The following is a 19,590-nucleotide window of genomic DNA, read 5'->3' on the forward strand; positions in this document are numbered from 1 at the left end:
CGTACAGAGGTTTTTTTTGCTTTGTGCTATGTCTAAACCAAGAGTCTTAGACACGCAGCCCGCACCTTAATATGAAAATTTAACGTTAGTGCGGCCCGCGAGATTTATATGAATCCAACTTGACAGCATCAGTCCTGCATACTCTCCTTATTTTGCCGGGAGACTGTCGAATTTCAGAGCATCTATTCTGGCGAATGTATGCTGGTGTTCACCCTGATAACCAAAATGAGGGCATGCTATGATGCCAGCTCAGTTACTGCATACACAAGTAAGTCAAGGCATACTTGTTCAACAGCCACACAGGTTACACTGATGGTTGTGATATAAATAACTTTAACACTCTTACTAATATGCGCCACACTGTGAACCCACACCAAACAAGAATGACAAACACATTTCGGGAGAAAATCCGCACTGTAACACAACATAAACACAACAGAAGAAATACCCAGAATCCCATGAATCTCTTCCGGGCCACATAACCCAGTCAATGTTTTGTGGAACATGATTCACATATGTGTGAAGCGTTAGCTTCCCTTATGGCAAAATATTTAAAAAAATATGCTAAATAAATTCGTAACTTATTCCCCAAAAATGTTTTATTTGTGGCGGACTGGCACAAGTACATTTAGGAATTTATGGGACAATTTTTTGTGGAACATCATTCATACTATTAACATTTAGGAATTTATGGGACAATGTTTTGTGGAACATCATTCATACTAGTAACATTTAGGAATTTATGGGACAATGTTTTGTGGAACATCATTCATACTATTAACAAACTGTTTCCAAAGTGCTGCACATTACAAACTAATTCAATGAAAGACATTTAAAATAACAATAGATAAAAACAGTAGAATAAGTAAAAACATATCAGAGGACCACACAACTGATGCCGAGTTAAAAGCCAGAAAATAAAAAGTGGGTTTTTATAAGACACTTTAAACTCCTAATTGATGTCATTGCTGTGGTGTGGACGTGTACTGCATCATGCTATGAATGTGCATGCCCAGATAAAGAAAACGGTTGATTGAGAAATATGGAAAGTGCGATCCATTTCCTGTTGGAAATGAATCAAATGTTGCTTTCTTGTGCAGTCATCTTGACCTGCGGCTGCACACGCAACACGCGCCCCGGGTCCCATCATGACAGATAACCAATGAGTGCGGCGACTCTGTGAGCTTGAATTACCAATGCTGCGACATGCAATATCCTTGACCTTTTAGTGCGGCAGTAGTGCGTGTTCTTCCCTGACCTTGTGTACAAACGCTAAACACAACGACACGGGAGCAGCGTAACTTTTTTTTGTTCATGCGCCTCAGCCATCGTGTGTACCCATTGTCATCATCATTGCTGCCATGGCAACTACAAACCCCGTTTCCTAATGAGTTGGGAAATTGTGTTAGATGTAAATATAAACGGAATAGAATGATTTGCAAATTATTTTCAACCCATATTCAATTGAATGACTACAAAGACAAGATATTTGATGTTCAAACTCCATCATCATCTTCCGCTTATCCGAGGTTGGGTCGCGGGGGCAACAGCCTAAGCAGGGAAACCCAGACTTCCCTCTCCCCAGCCACTTCGTCTAGCTCTTCCCGGGGGATCCCGAGGCGTTCCCAGGCCAGCCGGGAGACATAGTCTTCCCAACGTGTCCTGGGTCTTCCCCGTGGCCTCCTACCGGTTGGACGTGCCCTAAACACCTCCCTAGGGAGGCGTTCGGGTGGCATCCTGACCAGATGCCCGAACCACCTCATCTGGCTCCTCTCGATGTGAAGGAGCAGCGGCTTTACTTTGAGTCCCTCCCGGATGGCAGGGCAGAGCTTCTCACCCTATCTCTAAGGGAGAGCTCCGCCACCCGGCGGAGGAAACTCATTTCGGCCGCTTGTACCCGTGATCTTATCCTTTCGGTCATGACCCAAAGCTCATGACCATAGGTGAGGATGGGAACGTAGATCGGCCGGTAAATTGAGAGCTTTGCCTTCCGGCTCAGCTCCTTCTTCACCACAACGGATCGGTACAACGTCCGCATTACTGAAGACGCCGCACCGATCCGCCTGTCGATCTCACGATCCACTCTTCCCTCACTCGTGAACAAGACTCCTAGGTACTTGAACTCCTCCACTTGGGGCAGGGTCTCCTCCCCAACCCGGAGATGGCATTCCACCCTTTTCCGGGCGAGAACCATGGACTCGGACTTGGAGGTGCTGATTCTCATTCCGGTCGCTTCACACTCTGCTGCGAACCGATCCAGCGAGAGCTGAAGATCCCGGTCAGATGAAGCCATCAGGACCACATCATCTGCAAAAAGCAGAGACCTAATCCTGCGGTTACCAAACCGGAACCCCTCAACGCCTTGACTGCGCCTAAAAATTCTGTCCATAAAAGTTATGAACAGAATCGGTGACAAAGGACAGCCTTGGCGGAGTCCAACCCTCACTGGAAATGTGTTCGACTTACTGCCGGCAATGCGGACCAAGCTCTGGCACTGATCGTACAGGGAACGGACCGCCACAATAAGACAGTCCGATACCCCATACTCTCTGAGCACTCCCCACAGGACTTCCCGAGGGACACGGTCGAATGCCTTCTCCAAGTCCACAAAGCACATGTAGACTGGTTGGGCAAACTCCCATGCACCCTCAAGAACCCTGCCGAGAGTATAGAGCTGGTCCACAGTTCCACGACCAGGACGAAAACCACACTGTTCCTCCTGAATCCGAGGTTCGACTATCCGACGTAGCCTCCTCTCCAGTACACCTGAATAAACCTTACCGGGAAGGCTGAGGAGTGTGATCCCACGATAGTTGGAACACACCGTCCGGTCCCCCTTCTTAAAGAGAGGAACCACCACCCCGGTCTGCCAATCCAGAGGTACCGCCCCCGATGTCCACGCGATGCTGCAAAGTCTTGTCAACCAAGACAGCCCCACAGCATCCAGAGCCTTAAGGAACTCCGGGCGGATCTCGTCCACCCCTGGGGCCTTGCCACCGAGGAGCTTTTTAACTACCTCAGCGACCTCAGCCCCAGAAATAGGAGAGTCCACCACAGATTCCCCAGGCACTGCTTCCTCATAGGAAGACGTGTTGGTGGGATTGAGGAGGTCTTCGAAGTATTCCTTCCACCTATCCACAACATCCACAGTCGAGGTCAGCAGAACACCATCCGCACCATACACGGTGTTGATAGTGCACTGCTTCCCCTTCCTGAGGCGGCGGACGGTGGTCCAGAATCGCTTCGAAGCCGTCCGGAAGTCGTTTTCCATGGCTTCCCCGAACTCCTCCCATGTCCGAGTTTTTGCCTCAGCGACCGCTGAAGCTGCACACCGCTTGGCCTGTCGGTACCTGTCCACTGCCTCCGGAGTCCTATGAGCCAAAAGGACCCGATAGGACTCCTTCTTCAGCTTGACGGCATCCCTCACCGCTGGTTTCCACCAAGGGGTTTTAGGATTGCCGCCCCGACAGGCACCAACTACCTTGTGGACACAGCTCCGATCTGCCGCCTCGACAATAGAGGTGCGGAACATGGTCCACTCGGACTCAATGTCCAGCACCTCCCTCGTGACATGTTCAAAGTTCTTCCGGAGGTGGGAATTGAAACTTTGTCTGACAGGAGACTCTGCCAGACGTTCCCAGCAGACCCTCACAATGCGTTTGGGCCTCCCAGGTCTGTCCGGCATCCTCCCCCACCATCGCAGCCAACTCACCACCAGGTGGTGATCGGTAGAAAGCTCCGCCCCTCTCTTCACCCGAGTGTCCAAAACATGAGGCCGCAAATCCGATGACACAACTACAAAGTCGATCATGGAACTGCGGCCTAGGGTGTCCTGGTGCCAAGTGCACATGTGGACACCCTTATGTTTGAACATGGTGTTTGTTATGGACAAACTGTGACGAGCACAAAAGTCCAATAACAAAACACCACTTGGGTTCAGATCCGGGCGGCCATTCTTCCCAATCACGCCTCTCCAGGTTTCACTGTCGTTGCCAACGTGAGCGTTGAAGTCTCCCAGTAGGACAAGGGAATCACCCGGGGGAGCACTTTCCAGTACTCCCTCGAGTGTTCCCAAAAAGGGTGGGTACTCTGAACTGCTGTTTGGTGCATAAGCACAAACAACAGTCAGGACCCGTCCCCCCACCCGAAGGCGGAGGGAGGCTACCCTTTCGTCCACCGGGTTGAACTCCAACGTACAGGCTTTGTTTATGTTCAAACTCATAAACGTTTTTTTTTTTTGCAAATAATAATTAACTTAGAATTTCATGGCTGCAATACATGCCAAAGTAGTTGGGAAAGGACATGTTCACCATTGTGTTACATCACATTTTCTTTTAACAACACTCAATAAACGTTTGGGAACTGAGGAAACTAATTGTTGAAGCTTTGCAAGTGGAATTATTTCCCATTCTTGTTTTAGGTAGAGCTTTAATCGTTCAACAGTCCGGGGTCTCCGCTGTCGTATTTTATGCTTCATAATGCGTTATACATTTTCGATGGGAGACATGTCTGGACTGCAGGCGGGCCAGGAAAGTACCAGCACTCTTTTACTACGAAGTCACGCTGTTGTAAAACGTGGCTTGGCATTGTTTTGCTGAAATAAGCAGGGACGTCCATAATAACGTTGCTTGGATGACAACATATGTTGCTCCAAAACCTGTATGGACCTTTCAGCATTAATGGTGCCTTCACAGATGTGTAAGTTACCCAAGCCTTGGGCACTAATGCACCCCCATACCATCACAGATGCTGGCTTTTGAACTTTGCGCCTATAACAATCCGGATGGTTATTTTCCTCTTTGTTCCTGAGGACACCACGTCCACAGTTTCCAAATATAATTTGAAATGTGGACTCGTCAGACCACAGAACACTTTTCCACTTTGCATCAGTCCATCTTAGATGAGTTCGGGCCCAGCGAAGCCGGCGGCGTTCCTTGGTGTTGTTGATAAATCGCTTTGGCTTTGCATAGCAGAGTTTTAACTTGCACTTACAGATGAAGCGACCAACTGTAGTTACTGACAGTGGTTTTATGAAGTGTTCCTGAACCCATGTGGTGATATCCTTTAAACACTGATGTCGGTTTTTGATGCAGTACCGCCTGAGGGATTAAAGGTCCGTAATATCATCGCTTACGTGCAGTGATTTCTCCAGATTCTCTGAACCTTTTGATGATTTTACGGACTGTAGATGGTAAAATCCCTAAATTCCTTGCAATAGCTCGTTGAGAAATGTTGTTCTAAAACTATTCGACAATTTGCTTACAAATTGGTGACCCTCGCCCCATCCTTGTTTGTGAATTACTTAGCATTTCATGGAAGCTGCTTTTATACCCAAACATGGCACCCACCTGTTCCCAATTAGCCTGCACACCTGTGTGATGTTCCAAATAAGTGTTTGATGAGCATTCCTCAACTTTATCAGTATTTATTGCCACCTTTCCCAACTTCTGTGTCGCGTGTTGGTGGCATCAAATTCTTAAGTTAATGATTATTTGCAAAAAAACTTTTTATCAGTTTTAACTTTAAATAATATGTTTTCTTTATAGCATATCCAATTGAATATGAGTTGAAAATGATTTGCAAATCATAGTATTGCGTTTTTATTGACATTTAACACAATTTCCCAACTCATATGGAAACAGGGTTTGTAAAATAATACTGTAACTAATGAAGATATACTGCTAAATGATGTGGATAAAAGTCTCTGACTGCTTTTCTCCTTCCCCCCCCCCCACAGCTTTTTCAGATCCATGGCTCCCGGATGTAAACATGAGCAGAACCTAAAGCGTTCATTTAGGCTTATTACAACATCCTGTACATAGCATGTGCGTGTGTGCGCAAATTTCAAACAGCTGCTGGAAACAAGTCTGTAGCCTTTTTAATGCTTTGGTGACAAACTGAAACATAGACATATTTCGTAGATAAGTTGATGTGTGCAAACTATTACAACCAAAGACTCATGCGGATCACGACAAACAAAGTATTGAATTTGGAATGTTGTTGCCATAGAGATGCCCAAATTAACCACCAAATCATGCAACAATATTTCCAGTAATATGATGTACAGCAAGTCATGTAGCAGAACAGGTAAAGGAAAAGCCTCAAGCTGCTGGTGCTTAATATGCGTCATATTATAGTATTTGATGGTGGATATTGTTTTCATTCAACTTGTCCCCAGTGGCAACTTGTGAGAACTGCACCTCACTGTACACGTTTGCCCCCTGCAGGAGTTGATGGCATTTCCTCAAATAGACGCCTCTACTCCAATAATGCCTCAAATAATGGAAACAAAAAAGCCTCATTTTAATAGAGGCCTTCTTGAAAGAGTAGGTACTTTTTACTCTATGACCACGTCTTTCTGCATAGTTTTGTTTAGAACAATACTCTTATTTGGTCATGTTTATACAGTGTGGCCGCAATTCTGCAGGATCTCGTATCAGAGCAACAGAGGGGCTTTTAGTAACGATACCATTTTAAATACTCTTTTTGTGGGTTTTAAAACAGGGGGTTTCAAAGTCTTTCCCTGGTCTGTATTCACTCGTTTCTAAGAGACCAAAAGACCCAAAGTATAATTTTTTTTGTCCTTTCAGTAAATATTTGCTGTAATTTTGGCCATGATTTTTGTTGTGTTAGTGGATTGTACATGTTACATTTTAAAATGTCAGTGTCCAGTTCCTTTATAGGAGCGCGATACAATAAATTACAATCAATTCATGACAGCTGCCGCCTTCCACAATAGAAACTACCCGAATGACTGAAAATAAACCACAGAGTCAAGGAAATTATAGTAACATGCTAGAAACGAAACAGGCGAAAGCTATTGATAACACAGAGTATAATACAACCTTGGACACTTCAGTGGCATACATGTCTTGTTGCTGTTTTTTTCAAGTCAAAATGTTCTGAAAATACAATAAATTAACTATTTTGTACGAAGCAAAATCTGCATGGTGCTGTTTGCAACTTCCTCACAGTTACATTTTTCACAGCAAACAATATGACAAGAAAACCACCGGCTATCTTGTGTTACCATTAGTGGTTTAAGAGAACACATTTCATTGGCAATTGTTTACGTTTTTCACAATGGCAAAGTATGTCATAAAATGTTTTAGTGGCCCGAACAAAATGATTGGTGTTCACACGGTCTCTCACCTTGTCTCGTCAACACGTATGCGTGCACACATACAAAAGCAGTCCATGAGAAGGAACGAACAATTTGTAGTTATGTTGTTGTTATAGAATATACAGTCAATGGCAGCTAGTGCTAATTATCCAAATTGCTATTATTAGCTAACAACACCTAAAGCTAACGCGCGTGTATGTGTTACGTATGAGAAGCCGTAAAAGGGCGAGATATAATGTGCAAAAAAAACATTGTAAAGTTGGCGCCCTCTGGGCATCTGTGTAAATGTTGCAAACAGCCCCTTTAAATGTGTAATACTCTCTACAGTTGAGTAAATAAGTAACCCTGTTTGAGGAAATAGCTTATTGTGCTGGCAGGTGCAGGGTGGTAAAAGTATGTCTTTTTTCACTTTTAGTACGTTTATTTTTTATTTTTTTTTGTACTTGTTATCAATAACTATAAAACACCACAACATTTTCATCATATCATTTGACTCAGCCATAATAATTTGCCGTGGAGTTATTTAGCTCCTAACACCCTGACTTGAGAGATGATCTCCCTTTGAGACAACTGCAGCCGTCTGGAGGCTTGCAGCTTACGTCTTTGCCCCTGTTGTACACGCACACATACACAAATTAGCAACAAGTAGTAGTTTTGAGACAATCACACACTGAGTGAGACCCCTCCCCCAAAGCCCCTAATGAAATGTTAATATTGTTTTGCAATGCATTAGTAGCTGCAGTACCACCATTAAGGTTGAGTTATTTGACTTCAATATAGTTTATAATACTTGGATTATTATTCAGTGCCTTGAGTTCTAGCATGTAAAAATAGTCATTGTTCTTTTACATGTTTTCCAAAGAGAAGTTGTACTATTTTTGGTCATTTAAATAGTTTTTGTCTAATTTGAGAACATATTTTGAAGAGTTTTCCAGAATTACAAAGATAGAATATGGTGTTGTGAAGGCTGTTTTGTACATGTCTTTTTTTATTATTATTCTGTATATTTGGGTCTTATTTATTATTAATTAAATATTATGTCTGAGACTTTAAAAAAAAATCAGGGGTTTGAAGTCGAGGCGATCGTCTACATTTTTATACTTGATGACTAGCGTTTATGTTTCAATGAATGGCACAAAAGGAAGACATGATATGTCAGTATGTTTTTTTAGCATGCATTCAAAATGTGTTTTTATAGCGTTATTTCCTTTCAGTCCTCCTCTTTTTGCCACATCCTCATGTAGGTTTTTGAAATTGTACACTACTTGTTAAATGTGTCCTGCTGCCGTATTTAATGTGTAGAAATCCCTTTTCATTACAACAAACACAGAGACAGGATGTGGAATTAAAAATATTTGTATTTGATACAGTCACAGCCTCAATGTACTTTACAACACAACAAGCTGAGAAACTTTCTGAAAAATAAAAAGTTGTATTTTGTGTAAATAAATGTCAACTCTCAAAATAAAAGACTGGTTAAAAAATATGCTGTCCTATGTATTTCTTTTATAATTATTTAACATGATTTCACAAGCAACAAACATTTGATATAAGTGCTAACTATGAACTTCAGGCTTTTTTCATAATTCACATATTTAAACAGCTAAATCGTTTTTGACAAAAATGTTTTTGCTGCGAATGCAAAATATGAAGCGAAATGTCATACAAAAGTGGTTATAAATCCCTTGTGTTATATGCCCAATTTAAATGATAACCTTGTGTGATGCCCTCCAAATGATCTTCATTCCTCTGTTTGTGCTTCAACTTAAAGTTAAAGTACCAATGATAGGCACACACACAGTGAAATGTGTCTTCTGCATTTGAACCATCCCCTTGTTCACACCCTGGGAGGTGAGGGGAGTAGTGGGCAGCAGCGGTGGCCACGACTGGGAATAATTTTGGGTGATTTAACCCCCAATTCCAACCCTTGACGCTGAGTGCCAAGCAGGGTGGTAATGGGTCCCATTTTTATAGTCTTTGGTTTGAACTCACAACCTTACGGCGGACACTCTAACCACAACAAGTACACTAGTACCTCAACTTACGAGCTAAATTGGTTCTGTGACGAAGTTCTTAACTCAAAACACTTGTATCTCAAATCAACGTTACCAGTGAAATAAATTCAATCTGTGTTTATCGCCCCAAACAGCACAATTTTAACAGGTAAAATGCATTTTAAAAAGATTGTACTAACACCGGTGTAGTTAATAATATGCAGCTTTTACTTCTAATCTATCTCCGTCCAGCTGTTTCTCTGTCCAACACCACCAGCAGGTTATCCATATTTTTATGGATAAATGTTTGCCGCTTTGATATTTTAATTTTCTTGGCTGACGTTAAGACACATCTTCAGTGTTACGCTCAAATTCCCTCGCCAAGTCATGTTTTGGATTATTTCTTTTTTTAATTCAATGAATATCATCCATTTCTGTCCTTCACATCTATTTTCTTTTTTCCCCATCCTTGGAAAAACAAAGTTATGTCGATCTTTAGCTAAAAGCTAATGCTAGAGGGTAGGACCAGATGTTTTGGTTGGATTTTACAGGGTTCACTGTGACAATATGCATGGACCGAGGACGTTTGGAACTTAAATGTTTTTTCTTGCACATTAAAGCACAAGACAACTTTTATCTGAAAACACTCTAAAGTTGAGGTGCCACTGTGTAACTCTGTCATGTATTGCGTCTTTTTAGGCCAACATTACCAAATGCTTTGTTCATCTTATGGATGACAAACTTAGCACTAAGTGATCAATTTAAAGTCTTATTGGTGATGTTATGATTTTTTACTGATATCATCTCACAAGAACGTGCTGAGGGTGTTATCCACAGTGCCCAGATGCAAATATTCCGGAGGGTCCACCTCAGGTTCTCGATCTGTGCGGTCGTCCTGGCTTTCACTTAAAAGTGTCCGTCTTCTGCGCACGGAGCCTTGGGAACGGCACTCCAGACAAGCCAGGATCATGTGGGCCAGGTCCTGCTGGAGCCGTTGGAAGTTCTCTCTGGAAAAACCGGGTCAGTACCATTGTACAAATTTGCGTTATGGTTCAGTGTATTTATTCAGTTCTGATATTTGGTCACATTTTTATCATTGAAAATGTCTGAAAGGGAGTAGAGGAGCAGAGCTTATTGGATCCGACTGTCGTCGGTTCGCTTCTTGTGTTTCTCATTAAAGAATGCAGAAAGCATAACAATTCATCATACTTTATACACTAATAAAGATTGATAACTGATAATAAATTAAGCTGGAAACCACACATAAGACATATACAAAGCAAAATCTCCAAAACCATCTCTATTATCAATAAATCCAAATTCTTCTTAAATTACACAGCTCTGCATTTATTATATTGTTCATTGGTCTTGCCATATCTAAATTACTGCATAGATATCTGGGGCAACAACTACAAAACGTCACTACATCCCCTGGTTACACTACAAAAACGTGCAGTAGGAATTCTACACAAGGTGGGATATTGTGACCACACAAATATTTTATTTTTACAATCTAAATTATTAAAACTGCCTGATCTAGTTGATTTTAATACAGCTCAATTACTATTTAAAGCAAACAAAAAGGTTGTACCTGCCAATATTCAAATACATTTCAAACACAGAGAAGGAGTTCATAATCTAAGGGGGTGTAGTATCTTTACTATTCCAACAGTAAGAACTACCAGGAAAAGTTTGTGTGTGTCTGTGCGTGGAGTGAAACTTTGGAACGGATTGGATGTGGGGCTCAAGCAATGTTCAAATGTCCATCAGTTCAAAACAAGATCCAAAAAAAATGGTATGGGCAATGTATATGAATGTGAACATGGATGGCTAAGTGTTAAACTCCATCACTGGCTAATAATGATTATTATTATTATTATTGTTGTTGTTATTATCATCGTCATCATCATCTTCATTATTTTATATGTATTATTGTCATCATTTATTGTCATTGCTATTGCTATTGTTCATATTGTTATTAGGCGCCAGCGCCCCCCGCGACCCCAAAAGGGAATAAGCGGTAGAAAATGGATGGATGGATTGATTATCGTTATTATTATTGTTTAGTCATTGTTGATATTATCATTATTATTATTATTACTTCTATGACATCACCCAACTAGTTAAACTATATGAATTAGTATCAATAAGAGGAATACATTGAATTGTGTGTGTGTGTGTGTGTGTGTGTGTGTGTGTGTGTGTGTGTGTGTGTGTGTGTGTGTGTGTGTGTGTGTGTGTGTGTACAAACAATCCTATATGCAGTTTGAGTAATACTAATATTCTGCAAATGTAAAAACAAATATGAATTCTGACTAAAGAATTGGTGCTGATGGAAACTAAGAAAAGGGATTTGGGTAGACTATCTGGAGTACAAGGCGGGCGAGTGGGGGATCTTATGTTCGTGGATAACTCCTCTGGCAGGGGGCTCCCCTCGTCTCTTTTAATGCACAGCATAGGACACATAGCAAGAGTGGTCCTCAGGTCCTGTTGATCAGGGGCAGTAGCTCCACAGCCACAGATCCACTATTAACCACTAATATCACAGTCAAAATGAAAGCTTGTTCCCATAGGCACCAAAAACTGTTAATAATGTTTAGACAAAAGTGTATATTATATATACTATTATATATATAGTATTTATATAGGTGTGTGTGTGTGTGTGTGTGTGTGTGTGTGTGTGTGTGTGTGTGTGTGTGTGTGTGTGTGTGTGTGTGTGTGTGTGTGTATATGATGGACATATGTGTATTTTGGGTATATGCATTTGTGTATCTATGCGATTATGTGTGTGTGTGTGTGTATGTATGTATGTGTGTATATATATGTATGTATGTATATATATATATATATATGTGTGTGTATATATATATGTGTGTGTATATATGTGTGGTGTAAATATGTGTGTGTACATATGTATGTATGTAAGTGTGTGTGAATTTAAATGTATTATCCATCCATCCATTTTCTACCGCTTATTCCCTTTCGGGGTGGCAGGGGGCGCTGGCGCCTATCTCAGCTACAATCGGGCGGAAGGCAGGGTACACCCTGGACAAGTCGCCACCTCATCGCAGGGCCAACACAGATAGACAGACAACATTCACACTCACATTCACACACTAGGGCCAATTTAGTGTTGCCAATCAACCTATCCCCAGGTGCATGTCTTTGTAAATGTATTATAAATGTATTATATATAGATAATATATAGCATCTACGCAGCAACCACTGAACTGAATTATATCATATATATTATTGTATTATTGTATTATGTATTGTATATGTATAGGGGTGGGACCTAATAAGCTTACTTCTTCCCACTCCCTTTTGAGCCAATCTTGACATCTACAAAAGACTAGTCACATGTAATGTTTTCTATGTAGGTGTAAAAATAATGTATTTATATATTTATTTTGTATTTTATGTCATTCTCTTGTTTTGTTTGCATGGTTCAAAATAAACCATTCATTAATTCAAGATACAGTAGTTAATGCTCTGATGGATGTACAGACTCAAAAGTGTGAGTACATCCTCAAACGTCAGCAATCATTCACACAAATATTTTACAATAGAAATTAAAATTGGATATGACTTAGAATAGTCGGTGTACAGCTTGTAGAACAGTGGATAATAAATAAAGACAAAACCAGTGCTGTGTAAAAAAACTTTGCTTACGTTGTAGGTGGAGTTGGTAGATCATAGTCTTTTCCTGTCTCACCTGTCAACCAATAGGTGGTCTCTGTTCCTTTACCCTGGAAAAAAATGGTCCATACTGTATGTACAAATGAAACACACTGGCATTTTAGCATCCAAAATATTTACCAAAACCCATATAAAAATGTATATGGATGAATGTGTGTGTGTATATACAGTGAGGCAAAAACGTATTTAGTCAGCCACCGATTGTGCAAGTTCTCCCACTTAAAATGATGACAGAAGTCTGTCATTTTCATCATAGGTACACTTCAACTGTGAGAGACAGAATGTGAGAAAAAAAAAGGAATTCACATTGTAGGAATTTTAAAGAATTTATTTGTAAATTATGGTGGAAAATAAGTATTTGGTCAACCATTCAAAGTGATGGAAGGAGGTTTTGGCTCAAAATCTCATGATACATAGCCCCATTCATTCTTTCCTTAACACGGATCAATCGTCCTGTCCCCTTAGCAGAAAAACAGCCCCAAAGCATGATGTTTCCACCCCCATGCTTCACAGTAGGTATGGTGTTCTTGGGATGCAACTCAGTATTATTCTTCCTCCAAACACGACGAGTTGAGTTTATACCAAAAACTTATATTTTGGTTTCATCTGACCACATGACATTCCCCCAATCCTCTGCTGTATCATCCATGTATCCAATTTAGTATAAACTCAACTTGTCGTGTTTGGAGGAAGAAGAATACTGAGTTGCATCCCAAGAACACCACACCTACTGTGAAGCATGGGGGTGGAAACATCATGCTTTGGGGCTGTGTTTCTGCTAAGGGGACAGGACGATTGATCCGTGTTAAGGAAAGAATGAATGGGGCCATGTATCGTGAGATTTTGAGCCAAAACCTTCCATCAGTGAGAGCTTTGAATGGTTGACCAAATACTTATTTTCCACCATAATTTACAAATAAATTCTTCAAAATGCCTACAATGTGGATTCCTGGATTTTTTTTTCACATTCTGTCTCTCACAGTTGAAGCGTAACTATGATAAAAATTACAGACCTCTGTCATCATTTTAAGTGGGAGAATTTGCATAATCGGTGGCTGACTAAATACTTTTTTGCCCCACTGTATATATATATATATATATATATATATATATATATATACATATGTATATATATATATATATATATATATGGCAGTCACATGACCTGACTCATACTGCACAGTGTAAAAAGTGACATGAAGAGGTAGTGCAATTCTTCAATGTTTACTTAAAAACTATGAAAATGAACATTTATACGCGTAGTCACCTTCGTCAGTAGAAATGTTTACATTTTGGCCTACAATAATTCCACTTCCAACTAGAGAAGACATGCTTACAAGTGACATAGAATATGCAAACTGTTGTAGCGCACACACTGAGAAAAAAAAAAAATCCAAACTCATTATTTTCTAATTCCATTATCGTATTCTGCTGCTTGCTAAAAGTGTCTCACCACAATGTCGCAGGGCTGAAAAACTCGATATATGACAAAGTATAATTCTTTTACTGATTACCTTCAGATATGTTTCCCCTCTCATCTCGTACTCGAACTTGCAGTCCGTCCTGGTCAGAATATCAATGGTGGGCTGACTGACGTGTATCCGCAGGGCTGCGAGTGGGAGAGGCACAATGTCATCGCTCACATGGTAAGTTCATTCCGTTATGTTGATGGCGAGATATGCGCTGATCTGCACGTGAATAATTACTGGAGCCACATAGCAGGAACAAAGTGCCGGCTTGTATTAACATCGCCATAAATCAGTATGCGCATTAAAAGGATGCTCACGGTGTCCGGTGGACTCCATGCGGGACGCCGTGTTGATGGTGTCTCCAAATAAACAATATCTGGGCATCTTTATCCCCACCACGCCTGCCGCGCACAGACCTGGCACACAATACGAGGAAATATATATATATATATATATATATATATATATATATATATATATATATATATATATATGTATATATATGTATATATACATGTATACGGCATAATACTATTGCATTAAAGTGACAATGTTGTCTTCCTGGAAGAAATATGTGGTACCTGAGTGCACACCGATGCGGATCCACACAGGGATGCCAGGCAGGTGTCGGAGCTGGAAGGTGCCCATGAAGGCCAGAATGTCCAAGGCCATGCGGCAGATATCCACCGCGTGTCTGTTGCCATTCCGCCTTGGGAGACCGGAGGCCACCATGTAGGAATCGCCTATGGTCTCCACCTGGGAGTCCACACAGAGGTCATGATGACAGCGTGTGACCCGCTTAGAACCTTCCACCCTAAACCCTTTATTAGCGAGGGATGCCTTCAGAAATAAGTAAGATACTAAAACCAATACCATGTATGTAATGTAGTTTAATCAATGTATGCTAAACTATTTCAACAAGACAGCTTTGTGTTCTACAAAGCAAACTAGTGGTTGTGGTTTGTGCAGCCCTTTGAGACACTTGTGATTTAGGGCTATATAAATAGTGACTGATTGATTGATTGAATACCTCATCTAACCCCATTGAGATATTTCAATTATTATTCCTTATTAATATTGTTGGCATTATTCTACCAACTGAAACCTGGTTTCAGTGCACTCAAGAACATACCATATCTTGCAGGAAATGTGCACATCTCCATCATGACAGGAAGCAGAGATATCATCGCCATGTAGAAAACGCGCAGGTGGCCGGCCATTTTGATATTTTTGTCTTTCAAAAATAATAATAATGCCTTGTTTATCGCTGTTAATTGGTTCTAAACCCGACCGCAAAAAATGTTATTTCAAGTAAGAATCATTCATTTTTAAATGGAAATCATTTATTGCTAGAGGCAGAAAAACTTAACTACCTTCTGAGTACATTTTTCAACATTATGAGAGCCCTGCAGATGTGAAACAACACCCTTTATTAACTTTTACACTCGTTATTCGAATAGAATAGGGGTAGGGAACCAATGGCTCTAGAGCCAGATGTTGCTCTTTTGATGACTGCATCTGGCTCTCAGATAAATCTTAGCAGATATTGCTTAACAGGATAACTAATGAATGATTCCGCTGGTAATCAAAGTGTCAAGAATAACGTTTAAAATATGAAACATTCTCATGCATTTTAATCCATCCATCCGGTTTCTACCGCACCTGTTCAAGAAGTCGCATTAATGGTGCGAAGTATTTTATTTATTGTTGGTTAGCTTCAGAATAACAGTGTTATTAAAAAGAATAAGAGACTTATTATACTCTGAAAATATTGGTCCTACTTAAAAATGCACGCATTTAGTTGTATTCAGTCTTAAAAAAATATATTATATGGCTCTCACGGAAATACTTTTTAAAATATTTGGCTTGTATGGCTCTCTCAGCCAAAAAGGTTCCCGACCCCTGCCTTAACAGGATAAGAAATGAATAATTCCGCTGGTAATCACAGTGTCAAAAATAACGTTCAAAATATAAAACATTCTCATGCATTTTAATCCATCCATCTGGTTTCTACCGCACCTGTTCAAGAAGTCGCATTAATGGTAAGAAGTATTTTATTTATTGTTGGTTAGCTTCAGAATAACAGTGTTATTAAAAGAATAAGAGACTTATTATAATCTAATAGTATTGGTCCTATTTAAAAATGCACGCATTTAGTTGTATTCAGTCTTAAAAAATATATTATATGGCTCTCACGGAAATACTTGGCTTGTACTGTATGGCTCTCTCAGCCAAAAAGGTTCCCGACCCCTGGAATAGAATAATCTCCCTGAGGCTCAACCAATCAGTGGCCACGATACTGAACAGCGCACTCTAGTGGCCAATACTACTGTAGTATTGATAGTTGGAATTAATTTAGCTAGTTTTATGCTTGAACATGCTTCATTTAGGACAAAAATGTTGTAGAATATGCTTCAAAAAACAGAAATAAATCTGCAATGTGGCAAAGGACGACCTGCGTGTCAACCTTGTGTAGCGTCAATATTTGCAATTTTTGTCATATTACACCTCATTGCTCTTTTATTCCACTTTATTAGTTTTTTTTTAGAAAAAGTTCTATTAAAATTAGCTGTCGGAGGTTAACACATTAGATGACGGGTTCACCAAATCAAATCTATAATCCCATGATTTCCATCAGATTTACTGACCCGCAGACCGGAGGAGTTAGAGGTCTGAGACTTCTGAATTGTCCTGTTACAGTTTGAACATTTATTTCATTTTATGTAAAAATTTATTTTACCTATCTGAACGATTATCTTCTTCCACATTGCTACTCCAACAACTTTATGACTTGCTATACTCTGTGTAGTTATTGTAAACTACTCATGTTATGTAAACTCATTGAAATATAATTAAAAATATAATCATAATACATTTTTCATTATATAAATACTTTCAGAATATATTCATATTTTTCATTGTTATATTTGTATACGTCAAACTGTGTTATCCTTTATTTATCTAATTCAATAAATATTTTTGATTTTATTTATTTTATTTTCAATTAGCTATTTTAAAGAGGAAGGGTGCGTGAGGCGAGAGATGTTCCACTATCAGAAATAAAAAAATAAAAAAAATCTGAGCATCCTAAATTTTGTTTATACATGGACTGTGTCAATACAGCATATTAATATATATATATATATATATATATATATATATATATATATATATTATATATATATATATATATATATATATATATATATATATATATATATATATATATATATATATATATATATAGGCCACAGCACCCCCTGCGACCCCAAAAAGGACAAACAGTAGAAAATGGATTGATGGATGGATGGATAAATAATCAATTAGCTGTAAGCTTGGTCATTCTTTTTCTTTCCTTTTCGTGTGTAAATGTGTATGATTGTTAATATGTGTAATCTGTACTGTTGAACTGGTCACACAAAATGGTTGATGGTAGATTATATGACTGAAATAAACTTATTTCATTCATTCATTCTGTAAGTCGTAAATGGCTCCTGTGCTGCACTTTGGACACTCCTGGTCTAATGTGAGCCATCCAATACAACAAAATAATAACAGACCTGTACCAACATATTCATCTTCACGTTCCAATGACAATTTAACCATATGTTCAATAAAGTAGTTGTAGTGTGCAGTGGATCAGAGCTTTTTACAATATCTCCGGTGGCAATGGAACTCATTGCAACATGGAAATGGTCTGGCTGGTCAGTACAAAAATGACTTGAGTATTATTTATAAACTTCCACAAATGTTGAGCGTAAACATACTCATTACACAGCGAACACATTACATTACCGTATCGATCCGAATACAATACAAATCCAATATAGTGTGTATTTGAGCTCCAGGTTCATAATTCTGGTGGGCACCAAAAAAAAGACAAAGTTTTAAAGCGCATCATTGCCAAGGAAGAGAAGGAGACGACAGCGCTGTTTCAGATAATCGAGTCAATCCTGCAACACTCGTAAAACACCACTAGATGGCAGCATTTTTCTGTTAGTGCTCCTAATTGTGTTTATTGGGCGTCCTAAAATCTGAGTGACTTGTTTTACTTGTTAGTTCTGTTTACAATACTATGACAGTTAGGAATATTAAGATGTTGCCTCATTCGTTGATAATCTTCATGTAAAAAATTCACATTATTTCCAATTGGAAAATTAGTTTTGCAATTATATAAACTTGTTGCATAACAAATGTGTTTAGGTCTTTCTACTTTTAGACAAGTGGTTATTATGTGCAACCAAACCAGTGGCGTTTTTAGCTTTAGTGGCGCCCTGTGCGAGATTCAACATCTGCGTCCAACCCCCAGTTTGTCTTCCCCTTTCTTCTACTGTCTAAATTGTGCACCTCATGGTGTAAAGATTGATCTCTTAACTACCATCCAAGGCTAAACCAACTCATTGACTAAAATAACATTTAAACACCTAAGACTATTTACCTTCAGTATGTTACATTTTAAAGCAAACTCTTTTGTAACTTGTTTTTTTTTAAATAAACATGAGGGCAAATGCTTCATCACTTGGCTTGTTTGGGTTTTGTTCACTCCATGTGAGCAGTATGGAACAAGCAGTCAAAAAATATATATATTTTTACTTCATCTCTCATTCTTCCTCTCCGAGAAGTGCCCTGAAGCACATAATTTTTTTTCAGAACGCGTATAAAAAAGTTCCACCTGTGTCCTTACTATTTGCGTAAAAGCCGAATTTCTGATGCATTCCTCGACCTAACGGTTGAGTATCATCCTCATTGTACCTTGTAGACGTCGTGGTGGTCGAGGATGCTGTCGAAGCCCTTGTAGATGTCATTGAGCATGTCGACGACCTCCATGGGTGTGCTGTACTGGCACAGCGTGGTAAAGCCTACGATGTCGCTGAAATAAACGGTCACCTCGTCGTACAGCTCAGGCTCCACTGCGCCCGTCTCCTTCAGGCTTTTCACCACGGGGCTGCACAGGAGACAGCAACGTTCATTCCACCTCAATGGCCTGCGAGGTGAAATCTCACACGGGTCAAAAATAAGATTGAGCCGTTTCGTTTAAGATGGCACAGACCCAGGAAGTAACATGAAGTTGAGGCAGTCTGCTCGATCCCGCTCGGCTTTGTAGAGCACCGTTCTCTCCTCCACCAGGTGCTCCAGGTTTCTGGAATACATCTGCAGCCGGCGAATCAAGTTGTCCATGTAGCTCTCGTTATCCTTGTTGTGAATTTTACTAAAGGAAAAAGTAAAAGTAAGTTATATCACACATTTCTGGAAACCGTCAGGACTTGCAATAACACTTTAGTATGGGGAACATATTCTAAGTAAC

At 39.9% G+C, this 19,590-nt stretch overlaps 2 protein-coding genes across 9 annotated transcripts in view; one reads left to right on the forward strand and one right to left on the reverse strand.

Moving 5' to 3' along the window:
• Positions 1-8,609, forward strand: part of kctd17 (potassium channel tetramerization domain containing 17) — a 38,251-nt gene extending 29,642 nt beyond the window's left edge. For all 6 annotated transcript variants that reach the window (XM_061908954.1, XM_061908958.1, XM_061908956.1 and 3 more), the window contains one exon: positions 5,738-8,609. Coding sequence is in view for 2 of the 6 variants with exons in the window: in XM_061908958.1 (XP_061764942.1) it covers positions 5,738-5,767 (30 nt within the window). In the remaining 4 variants the exon portion in view is untranslated. The remainder of the gene's footprint in view (positions 1-5,737) is intronic.
• Positions 5,755-19,590, reverse strand: part of gucy2cb (guanylate cyclase 2Cb) — a 53,922-nt gene continuing 40,086 nt past the window's right edge. For all 3 annotated transcript variants that reach the window (XM_061908953.1, XM_061908952.1, XM_061908951.1), the window contains 7 exons: positions 19,336-19,494; positions 19,038-19,230; positions 14,867-15,041; positions 14,603-14,701; positions 14,331-14,425; positions 12,790-12,866; positions 5,755-10,124 (listed from right to left, as the gene is read on the reverse strand). In XM_061908953.1, the coding sequence (XP_061764937.1) occupies positions 9,923-10,124; positions 12,790-12,866; positions 14,331-14,425; positions 14,603-14,701; positions 14,867-15,041; positions 19,038-19,230; positions 19,336-19,494 (1,000 nt within the window). In that variant the 3' untranslated portion in view covers positions 5,755-9,922. The remainder of the gene's footprint in view (positions 10,125-12,789; positions 12,867-14,330; positions 14,426-14,602; positions 14,702-14,866; positions 15,042-19,037; positions 19,231-19,335; positions 19,495-19,590) is intronic.

This window comes from Nerophis ophidion, linkage group LG08 (assembly GCF_033978795.1).
Source record: "Nerophis ophidion isolate RoL-2023_Sa linkage group LG08, RoL_Noph_v1.0, whole genome shotgun sequence".
Classification (NCBI taxonomy): domain Eukaryota; kingdom Metazoa; phylum Chordata; class Actinopteri; order Syngnathiformes; family Syngnathidae; genus Nerophis; species Nerophis ophidion.